Source organism: Crocodylus siamensis, chromosome 11, assembly GCF_052110815.1.
Source record: "Crocodylus siamensis isolate JL-2025a chromosome 11, ASM5211081v1, whole genome shotgun sequence".
NCBI classification, from domain to species: domain Eukaryota; kingdom Metazoa; phylum Chordata; order Crocodylia; family Crocodylidae; genus Crocodylus; species Crocodylus siamensis.
Genome location: NC_143405.1, coordinates 13,419,056 through 13,431,137, shown reverse-complemented (window position 1 = coordinate 13,431,137; position 12,082 = coordinate 13,419,056). Strand labels below are relative to the sequence as shown.

Here is a 12,082-nt window from a genome sequence, read left to right as displayed (position 1 = left end):
AGTGGCCCTGCAGCTCCTGCCTGGCTCAAACTTTAACACCAGTCTCCCGAGATTGCTCTCCTGCCATGCCTTATTCTTAATATTAAAGGTTAGTTAAGGGAGGCTGCCAACAAGCCTTAGAGTGAGCCTTGATCTTAATACTTTCCCACTGGGTCTCAATCCAGCCTCAGGCCTGATGGATCCCTCTCAGCTTGACAAGGTCCCTGTAGAGCAGCTGTAGCCTTAAGGGCAAACTGCATGGCTCCTTTTCCTTCCCTACACTACACCCCAAGCCTCGCGGATGTTACTATAATGGGGGGTCACCAGGCCCCTGGCCCCTGTCTACCAGCCTCCTGGCCCCCGTATGGCTGTGCTCCTCTTGAGTGCTAGGCCCCCTGGCCCTTAGCTCGCTGTGCCCCTTTTGGGCACCGGGCCCTTGGCCCCTGTATGACTGTGTTCCTCTTGAGCACCAGGCCCCTGGGCCCTATCTCATTGTGCCCTTGCAGTCCGCCCCTCTCTGAGCTCAACAATAGTTCAGGCCTTGGGCCTGCCCCTGGCAAGTCTTGAAGCTATCGCATTCCCCATGGGTACTAATGGGACCTCCGTAACTTCCCTTTACAGTCCCAACCCAAACCATCAGTTTAAACAGTAACATAAGCCATAAGCCCCGGAGCTATAACGGAAACACAAGCAACAACAGAAGCAGCCCTCTGCTCCTTTAAGAGGGAAAACTTTTCTCATCCCTCAGCGGGCATACCTTCCAGCCCGGTGCTATACCCTAGCCTATACACTCAGCCTCCAAGGGCTCTCGGGCCCTCTGGTCATGCACACAGCCCCTCCTCTGGGCTTTCAAACCCTCTGGTCCTGGCTTGCAAACTGCCCCTTCTCTGGGCTCTTGGACCCTCTGGTCCCATATACAAAACCTCCTCTGGGCTCTCAGACCCTCTAGTAGGCACCTCAAACCCTCTAGGGATGTACATAAAACAAAGGCCACTTGCTTGTAATCCAGCCTTTCTCTGCTCAGGGACCGTGTCTCTGTTCCCTAGGCCTGCAGAAGAGTTTAATTAAATCCAGGTCCCTTCAGGAGCCCTGTTACCCTGCAGCCAGGAGCTCCTCACTTCACAGTTGCTGGGGAGAAACTCTGACCAGTGCCAGCTTTGAGCTTATACAGCTCCAGCCTGAGCCCTCTTCCAGTCAGGCAAGTCCCTCATTAGCTCCCCTCTGCCACCCAGACGCAGCCTCTCAAGCTGCTCACTCTCAAAGGAGTGCCCTGCCCCACACACTATCTACATAATCTGTGTTGTGAAGGTGGTCAAAGCACATCCCAGTCTTTTGAGTTTGCACGATCATGCAAAGAGTCTCCTCTTATGTCCCTTCTGTCATGCTAAGCAGTGTGTGGAACAACATATCCGGCATAACCTTCAGTAACTAAAGTAGAGTATTGGGTGGCAGAAGAACAATTTTAGCATAAAAGGGTGGTCTGAGCAGCTACGTAGCTTTTATCATTATATAATGGAACTGTGACTGATGGGAAAACTCTAGGCCAATACAGAGGGCTTCTGACAGCACAAAGCCTTCCCCCTAAACCATACTGATGTACTTGGTCAACTGAGAATATCCTATTTATTAAGGACGCTGAAGATGCAGCAACATGGGAAGCAGGCCATATTTAAAGGACTGTCACATCTGCACAGCTAAAGGATCCCAGCGGTTATAAATCCCTCTAAAATACTCAGCCCCTTGTTCTGATAGCAGGTTCTTGCTCCTACTTTGCAGAAACAGGCTTTTAATCCCTGGAATTAGGCAGCTTCCTGCTATGTTTCAAATGCACCAAATTAAGGGCTTCTCTAACAGCTGGTGTCTTAATGCTCAGAGAGGTTCTTGAATATCTATGAAAATCAGAGGCAAATTACATCTTTTAGTTAATAATTTCTTCTCCATTAACCTCCTTCTCTTTTCTTGTTAGGAGATGATGTAATGGTGTTTCTACACCATAACCCTCTGTTTACACCAGAGAGAGTGACTGAAAGAGAGAGCACTGAATGTGTGTGCACACATGTGGGGTGTCTCATTTTTAGCTAATATTCCTGGAACAAACATACTAACCTTAAACAGGAAACAAAGCTGGCACCAACCTGAAAGCCACAGGGAACAACTTTTAAAGCAAAAGGCATTGTCTTCCTCAGCACTGGGAACACTGCGTAGTATAGGAGTCATATATATTGCATAACATTATAGAGGTACACAGGATAGTACAGTACAGTGGAATTCCCTGCTGCCTTTGCCCACACAGTCGTGCCTTCCTGTAACTACTTCTCTTTTCTGTTCTCAGTGGATATTGCAAAAACCTCTTGTTCTATTCAGAGCCCACGTGCCAATGTGACTACCCCCCGGAGACTCTTTGGTGTAGTTTTGCTGCATGCTTTCATCTCAGAGCCATTTTGTTCCCACCCTATGCAGTGAGTGGGCCCAAGCCAACCCTTCAGCCAGTATCAACTGACATAGCTCTATTAGTTTCACTGAAGCCAGGCTGATTTATGCCAGCTAAGGGTTTGGCCCTCTGTTCTTAGATCCCTGCCTGCAAGGCACCTGGCCAAATTTTCCAGGCTTGGATATGTACTAACCATCCCTGCCATTATGCCCCAGCTAGGCTGAGGTGAGAGCTGTGCTGGTAAAGTGGGCATGGATACTTGGAACCTATATGTGCCCAAAACAAAGACACAAAGGATTTGCACAAGGCCTCTACAGTGTTCATGTCAGTTGGAGAATGTGTACATAAAGGCTTCCCTCCCACTACTCGCCCTTCTCTACTTGGTGATTTCCAGACTAATTCCTGCTACAGGACCTGACAAACTGTCCCCAGTAAATGGCTTTTTGGACTGTGACACCTGGTAGGGTTTGAGAGAGGTACAGATGCACAAGTGGAAGAAACAAATGAATGACAGAAGCTCAGAGCTACATCACCTGGATCCTGTTGTGTTTCAAGCTACCAGGTGTGGAACATTTCTACAGAAGTGAGAGATATTTCTGTAGCACATACTTGGGTAAAGTCCTCTGTGGACTTCCCAAAGCACTTGGGATGCCCAACATAGTTTTCTGCACCTTTCCTTTCTAGATATGACCTTCTAATTAGGAAGGTCATTAGGAAAAGAGGTACAATGAGCCTGCCTGAGGGAAAGATTGATTTGGGGCTGCCTGTTGCTGACACTGATTGGGGACCTGAAGACTCTCCAAGTGCACAGTAGGTCTACGTCATGTCTCTGAGGTCTTGGAGGACAATGTTCTGAGAATGCCCTGCCTTCCTGCTCCAAACTCACACGCACCAAACCTAGAAAGAAAGTGGGGAAGCTGCTGAAGTACACCGGAGATGGAGGTGGCCCCCCAGCATGGCTCACTGCTGCATTTTTTGGTTTGGCTCATGCCACTTGGAGTGGGAAGGCAGGACATATCCTCTGACATCCTTGAAGGCACCAGAGATGCACCCACAAAGTCCCATGGCTGGGTGGTCTCTTAAATCACTTTGGGCTATAGGCAGCTGGCCACTGAAGCCAGGAGTGAAGGGAAGTGTCTCCCAGAGTACAGCGGAGTTGCAAAATCTTTTTTTCTGACTGATACTTAGCTTGCCTGGCTTTTAATCCCACCCCAGAGTGAAGGACACTTGGCATGGTCAGATAAAGGAGGCCTGGGGCTTTTTAGGTTTCATATAAACCAAAGAGCTCCAAACAGCCTGAGAGCCATGCTGAGATGGGGAGGCAATTCAGCCCCTAATCACTTGTGCATGTTCCACTTTCTAAAAGCATCTCTCCTGTCAGAATCCATCCCTGGTGCCGCAATGCTGAAGGACAGAACACACCTGTCTCAGAGTCCCTAAGCCCTGCTCACGAGACGTGTTTGCTTTCAGGCAGCAATAAACAGGCCCTTCAATCAGAGCACTGTCTGTGCAAGGAGAAGGCTGCCTTCGACAAATCCCTCAGCTCCAGTGCAATGCAAGGAAAGGCCACTCTATTAGAGGAGCTGAAAAGGAAATTAAAGCTCCAGCAAGAGGAAGCCTGTAGTCTGGAGACTGACAGTGCAGGCTGGGGCTGGTGATGATGCGTGGAGAGCTTGAGTGAGATTGTAGCAGGCACACAAGGGGCTTTTTAAGCTGGTGGGTTTCATGAAATTCCTGGCCTCTCTCAGCCACCAGAAAACAAAAGCTTACATCAGAGATTTTGGATGTACAACCCTCCCTCTGTTCTGAAGGCTATGCCAGCAGTTGTCATTGCTATGTGGTACAAAGGGAAATTAAAGGCGAGTGTGTTACAAAAATTGCTTTTGTGTGTTGTCAGTTCTCACTCCTGGTAAAGGCTACTGATCTGCAGACTCCTAGCTGCCAACCAATGAAGGTATTTGAGCCCTCAGTTTTCTACTGCCTTCATCCATGCAGATAAGTAGCAGTAGTTATAGAGCCTCCAACAGCACGGTGAAAAGCCAGAATTCAGTACAATACACTGCTTGGGAGATCTTATACTCAACTGGAAAAAAAGCCCCAAGTCCAAGTTTTCACACATAATTTCCACTGAAGTCAATGGGAGGAACATGGCCTCAGCGTCTTGGTAAAAAAAATCAAGGTACAAGAGATACCTTGTAAAAAAAAAAAAAAAAATCAAGGTTCACCTGTAGTGAGCAGGCCTGCATTCAGCCTTGACATGCTTTTGTGGGATACCAACTGATTACACTTAGGCCAGATCCTCAGTTGAGATAATCTCAGCACAGCCCCTTGAAAATCAACAGCTGATAACCATGTCACAGCATGTGATACTGTGCAGAGAGAAGAACTTCACAGGTCTCGTTCATCCTCACACTTAAGTGAGTTACCACACTTCCCTATGGGCACATTCAACACAGAGCCCCTCCTCTTCTTGCATTTGATCCCTTGGTGTTGCAGTATATTCAAGGTATATCTGACAAATACAGTGACACGACATGACCAGAGAAAGGTTGAGGAAGTACCTGAAAGTCATCTGGAACACCTGGCCTTGGTTGACATGCTGGCTCCTGTTGTTATATCCATGAAGCATCTCACCAAAGAGGGTGTCATTAAATTTAGCATCCGACTTCAGGCATTTGGGGCCCTCACAGATGTCGGACAACATGATGCAGGATTTGCCATCTGGGGCCAGCTTGTACTCCTCCACGCAACTGAGAAGCAAAGAAAATGATGTTAGGCAAACACACACATAGCAAGCACCAGGAAACACAAAACCCTTAAACAGAGTGTAACATAGACAGAGTCTTCTCAAGGGAGGAAGCCAACATATTAAGCCTAACTGAAGTGAAACAAGCCGGCTGATTAGGAGGAAGAGATAGGGATCTGGAAAACTGGAATGGAACAAGCTACATAAGGGAGCCATAACACTTTAAAATGTACCAACCAGGCACACCCCACATGGAAACCTTATGAAATATGAGTATATAGTGTTAGCCTTGATCGTCTTGACTCTAGGCTGGGGACAGATCCAGTAGCCTAACAGCTGCAGCTTGTTAGTCTCGTAGCATCAGGGATGATGCTCTTCAGCACCACAGACAGCTGCAAGCCCTGCACATCGCCCCTGCGGTCTACTCTGTAGACTCTACAAGGGTCCATGGGCAACTAGTGCTAAGGCCACAACACAGCGTGTTGTACAAAACTCAGTCAGGTGTGGGCAGAACAGAAATCAGCTTAATATTCCTACCTACCCACTGTGTGCATGAAACAGTGGGTTTCATGCAACAGTGGGTGCATGAAACAGAAACCTATTGCAGTACATGCCAAGAAATCAACATGAATCATGTTGGGCTTGAGGGCGAACTGGGCCTGAGGAACAATGTCTATTTAACAGCATCTCAATCCCGCATACATCCTGCCAAAAGACACACACAGGTACAGACGTGTGCACTGGTGCCCCTCCAGCAAACAGTAACAGTAAGTTCTGAGATGCTGCCCCTTTTTTATTTTAGCCCTGCCAGGTCTGAAACATATGAACCAGCTCCAAGTGTTTTGTTTTGTTTTTTTATTATTATTCCTCTCTTCCCACTGCCCACCCCCCATTTTTTTTAACATTACGCCCAAAGTGCTTCACAGAAGAGTATCACTGTCCCTGTTTTACACTTGGGCAAATTATGCCAAAAAAGGAGAAGGAACTTGTCCAAATGCAATTCAGCAAGACCACCCACACCGTCAGGAACAGAGTGCTTACCTGGTGGTCTATACCTGCTTGAGTTTAACAACTTTTTCTCTTTATTCCAATTTCCCTTTCAGGTAGCCTTCCTAGCTGCTGTTCCACGTTGACGAGGGTCTGCTGATTCTACCATTTGGCCCTTTCTCCTCCTACATGGGCCTCTCACATGGCATTCTGCTAGCCCTCTCCTCCATGTCCTCTCTACTCTGCTGCCCTTCCTGATTTTTTGCTTTTTTAGTTGTGACACTTCCATTCTTCCACTGTGCTTTACCTTTCACTACCCTGAGAGGAAAAAGCCCCCTATCCAAGAGACAGCAATCCCACCCAGGGGTTAATCATCATAGCCTTATACCCATTAATGGGGAGAGAAACTAAGGAACTGAGGGGTGAGTTAAATTTAGGATTGTTCTTTTCTGCTGAACAAACTCTGACAGATTCCTTGAAATCTGGAAAACACACAGGACTACAACCCTGCTCACCACATTTCTGTACTTCTACAAGCTAATTTTGTGGTTGAGGAAGTGAACTGGAACCAAGGTCAGCCACAGACTCCATGTGACCTCATGTCAGCCACTCGTGGTCCCCGTGCCTCATCTCCCAGATGACATGGAAATAATAGCTCTGCCTTCCTCCTACTCATTTTACTAACTTGACTGATATTACAACTCTGGCTAGGGACTGTTTCTCACTACACACTCCCCCAGAAAAATGAGACTGATTTTTGGCTGGGTGCTGGAAGGATTATACAATCTCTAAGCCAACACCTTGCCCTGTCCCTGTCACTGTGGAGCCTGTCTGGCCTACCTAAGCCATTTCCCCTTGCCTTTCCCTGCACACACAAACACATTCTGTTGGAAGGAAGAACTTTGCTGACCAAATCTTCTGCTGAACCCACCTGGCATCCCGAAAAGCCTGTGCTGGAGCTGATGAGGCTGTGTGCTCTTGCTTTTAATAACCCAATCAGCCCAGCCAGGAAAGGAAAAAAGAAAAAGGGGTGGAGTGAGGAGAAACTAGCTGACAAAGACAGTCCCTCTGGGGAGTTGTGAATGACTGGGGCTCTGCAAGGTCTCTGCTGTCTGTGCACCTGGATGTGTCAGAAGCTGACAGAAGTTCCTCTGAGTCACTTTTAGGATTCTGCTTCTCTGCAGCACAAGCCATGACTCATGTGTCCTTGAAGGTCAAAGTGCCCTTCTGAGCAGTAGCAGCCACCAGACAAGAAGCAAACAGCATCCAGGATGTTCCAGAGAGCCTGCTCTACAGTGCCTATACTGCCCTTTCTGCCTGCTGGAGCTGGTGGGTGATTTGCATTTGGGAACCCCTGGCAGAAAAATAGTGAATGCTTGGCTGGGTGTGCATTGCCATTCAATAGGTATTTTGAATGTGCATACAAAGATGCCCCTTGCTTCTCTGGGCACTGATGGAAAAGGGATTTGTGCTGCGTGAGTGGGACCAGAGGAAAGGAATGAGAAGTGGGTAAGGCGTGTACACCACAGGTGCCTGAGGCCCAGTCCCTGTGTAGCTGAAGTGACTCTAGGGCAGTGATGCATGAAGGATTCCTGTGAAATGCAGCATCCAGCCTGACAGCAGCAGGCTCCAAAGAGACAGGAATGGGGCGGGGGTTGTTTTCCAACTCTCTGAACCAGACGGGACCTACCAGATTCTGGCTGGATTCAGAAGCACTGTTGTTGCAAACAATTGTAACCTCCCCTCCCGCTTCCAGACAAGGTTCCTTCCATTAAAAAAGCCCTTTGGAGCAACTGTTACAGATGTATAGGGCTGCAGCTGCTTCATGTCATTTACTGAGCAAAACGCATCTCTCACTGATGGAGAGACCATAATGGCTGCTAAGGCCTGGCACAACAGGAGCCTATCAGTGAACCCAGCAGCTTCTGTTTAGGGCGATGGCTTTGCACTTCCTGAATGCACACCCCTCTTCACCAACATAGTTAGCTGTTTGCTACATGCTGCCATGTGCCATGCCTATGCATGACCCAGCGGGTGCTTTGTTTGCCTATTTGCCTGGGAACCACTGACTGCTGGCCTTTGCCTTGCTTCAGGATGGGGACTAAGACACCTCATGTTCCCTGCTTCACTGTTCTGGTTGCTTACTGTAACTGTGTCTAGTATGGGAAACAAGCAAGAGGAACTTACCCTCCTGCTAGCTAACACAAGCCTGGACATAGTGGGGTTCACTGAAATGTGGTGGGACCCAACGCATGACTGGGCAGTGAATATCAAGAGCTATAGGCTGTACAGGAGGGATAGGACAGGGAGGAAAGGTGGGGGCGTGGAGCTCTACATTAAGGAGGAATAACCATCCTTGTCAATTAGCAAAGACTCAGAGGAAGGGCACTCTGAAGTGCTCTGGGTTAGAATACAAGGCAGTCGAGGGGAAAGGGATTTAACTACAGACCACCCAACCCAGGGGAAGAGCTCGACCAGGAATTCTTAAGTCAGCTCACGGAGGTAGTTAGGTCAACGGACGTGGTCATCATGAGCGACCTGAACTTTCCAGACATCTGCTGGGAAGAGCAGTCAGCCAGGTCTGACCGCTCAAGTAGGTTCCTAGCACAAATGCAGGACCTCCATCTAACCCAGGAGGTGCACAGCCCCACCAGGGGAGATGCCTTGTTGGACTTGGTGCTGGCCATGGGTGATGACCTGGTGAGGGGGCTGCAGGTGCTCGACCACCTGGGCAACAGTGATCATCACCTGCTGGGATTCACCATCCAGCGCAAGGTGGCAAAGGCCTGCAGCAAGGCAGCAGCCCTAGATTTCAGGAGAGTGGACTTCAATAAGCTAAGGAAAATAGTCGGGGAGGCACTGAGGTCCCAGAGCGGAGGGGAGCCAGGTGTCCAAGGAGAGTGGTCGCTCCTTAAGGAGACGATCCTCCAAGCCCAAAGGGAGGTCATCCCAACACGGATCAAAGGGGGCAGGAGGGTGCAAAAAGCCCCCATGGCTCACCAAAAGCATCCGGGAATGTCTCCTAGCTAAAAGGAAGGTGTACACCCAATGGCAGGGAGAGGCCATCCCCAGGGAGGACTATACCATGGTTGCTTGGGGATGTAGGGTGGGCAGTCAGGAAGGCCAAGACAGAGATGGGACTGGGACTAGCTTCCTGGATCAAAGACAACAAGATACAAAGGGGGCAAAAAGAAGGTACTCGGTAACACGGGGCCTCTGTAGGACATGTTAGGAAATTTGGTCATCACACCAGACAACAAAGCGAACATATTTAACAATTTCTTTGCCTCCATTTTCCTGAGCAGGGACTGAAACAGTCCCCCCCCACTGGGTCCCCCTCAGGCGCCAGGAGAGGCGCACCTAGGCCAAGGGTTAGTGCGGATCTAGTCAGGGAACTTCTGGAGGGACTGGATGTATTTAAATCAGCTAGTCTGGACAATCTCCACCCTCAAGTACTGAGGGAATTAGCTGAGGTCATTGTGGGACCCCTGGCACAGCTGTACGAGCACTCGTGGTGCTCTGGTGTGGTGCCAGAGGACTGGAAGAGGGCCAACGTGGTTCCCATCTTCAAAAAGGGGAGGAAGTAGGACCCGGGAAACTATAGGCCAGTTAGTCTTACCTCGATCCTGGGCAAGCTTTTTGAGAAAATTATTCTGGCACATGTCCACGAGGGGCCAGCAGGGGAGATTATGCTTAGAGGCAATCAACATGGGTTCATTCGAGACAGGTCCTGTCAGACCAACCTGGTGGCCTTCTATGACCAGATCACCAAATCCTTAGATGCAGGGGCAGCAGTGGACATAGTCTTTCTGGACTTTAAGAAGGCCTTCAACGCTGTCTCTCACCCCGCTCTCATTAAAAAACTGGGAGACTGTGGTGTCGACACCCACACAGTCAACTGGGTCGGCAACTGGCTGGAAGGCCGCAGCCAGAGAGCGGTGGTGGATGGGTCATTTTCGACCTGGAGGGATGTGGGGAGTGGGGTTCCCCAGGGCTCGGTCCTTGGCCCCACACTGTTCAACTTCTTCATCAGTGACTTGGACGCGGGGGTAAAAAGCACCCTGTTCAAATTTGCTGATGACATTAAGATGTGGGGGGATGTGGGCATGCTAGAAGGGAGGGATATGCTGCAATCGGACCTAGACAGGTTACAGGGGTGGGCGGATGAGAATAGGATGGGATTCAGCACCGACAAGTGCAAAGTGATGCACCTGGGGAGGAACAACCGGCACCATACCTACAGGCTGGGGAACTCCCTTCTTGTCAGTACAGAGGCGGAAAAGGATCTTGGAGTCATCATTGACTACAAGATGAACATGGGCCGGCAGTGTGGGGATGCAGTCAGGAAGGCCAACCGCACCTTGTCATGCATCCACAGATGCACCTCGAGCAGGTCCAAGGAGGTGATCCTCCCCCTCTATGCAGCACTGGTCAGGCCGCAGCTGGAGTACTGCGTCCAGTTCTGGGCGCCGCACTGCAGGAGGGACGTGGACAGCATGGAGAGGGTCCAGAGGAGGCCACTCGCATGATCAGGGGACAGCAGGGCAGGCCCTATGAGGAGAGGCTACGGGACCCGAACCTGTTCAGCCTCCACAAGAGAAGGCTGAGGGGGGGATCTAGTGGCCTGTTACAAACTAGTCAGGGGGGATCAGCAGGCACTGGGGGAGTCCCTGTTCCCGCAAGCACCACCAGGAGTGACTAGAAATAACGGTCACAAGCTGGCAGAGGGTAGGTTTAGGTTAGATGTCAGGAGGTGCTACTTCATGGTCAGGGCGGCTAGGGTCTGGGACCAACTTCCAAGAGAAGTGGTGCTGGCTCCTACCCCAGGGGTCTTTAAGAGGAGGCTGGATGAACACCTTGCCAGGGTGGTTTGACCCCAGTACTCTTTCCTGCCATGGCAGGGGGTCGGACTCGATGATTTGCTCAGGTCCCTTCCGACCCTACCAACTATGAAACTAGTTTATGTGTCCCAAAATGGCCTCAGACTTCTTTTGGGTTGGGACTGTAAATGCTGCCTCCCCTGTATAGGAGTCTGCCGTGTGCCTTTTCTTTCTTGCATGCGATGGTGTGGCATGCATATAAGGAACTGTTCTGTGTGGACACTCAGATCCAGTGGAGATAAGTGCCTCTAGCTGGCTGGATGAACCCACTGAAAATAATTCAGTGCATTCTTTTCAAATCCTTCTTGCCCCATAAATTTTTGCTCCTCTCCAAGGTATGATAAGGCTCAGATGTTTCATTCACTGTGCAGTTTCTTTCTCCCTCCCTGGCTCTTTATCACCTTTTACTCTGAAGCTGCAAGGACTGAAGTGGGTTAAAGGATGGCATCTTGAGCACATGTATATACAGATGTGCACTGATAGGGTGCTACCGTTTGCACAGCCTCTGAACCATGGCAGTTCTTAGGATGGCTCAGGTAATGGATGGCTGTATTTTGCAGCTGTGCACTATAAAGCCAGATAATCACAGAGCTCCCTTCTATAGTCGGGGAGATTCTCCTTAGAGAAAACGCTGAATTGCAGAGGATTACAGGATCCTGGCCAAAATCTGGGATGAAACTCTATTTTAAGAAATGCATAAGAAAAAAACATAATAAAAAAGCACAAAAAGCCCCAAACAAACAAAGCCTGCAAAACTCAGGAAGAAAATGTTTTGGGATTTATAAAGCAAAGATTAATTGAGATACATCCCCCCACAGAGGAGAAAAATCAGACGGGAATATTCTGTCCATATGCATTCACTGTTCTCATGTGTACATCTATGTTGGTGTGGTTTGCTGCAGGCCAGCATGTGCATACATTTGCCCTAAAAAATTGTAAGCATACCTGACCATACCTGCACCCCTGTGAAAAATGCCCGCTTCCCAGAGGCACACAACATGGACAATAACTTGTAACTTGTATAAAAAGAGGCAAGCTCTGGGCTGCACATGTTCTTGG

The 12,082-nt window shown here is 49.3% G+C and overlaps 1 protein-coding gene across 2 annotated transcripts in view; it reads right to left on the bottom strand.

Annotated features, from left to right (window-relative positions):
- Window positions 1-12,082, bottom strand: part of ASTN2 (astrotactin 2) — a 598,062-nt gene that overhangs the window by 234,931 nt on the left and 351,049 nt on the right. For both annotated transcript variants that reach the window (XM_090021411.1, XM_090021412.1), the window contains one exon: window positions 4,972-5,160. In XM_090021411.1, coding sequence (XP_089877537.1) covers window positions 4,972-5,160 — 189 coding nt within the window. The remainder of the gene's footprint in view (window positions 1-4,971; window positions 5,161-12,082) is intronic.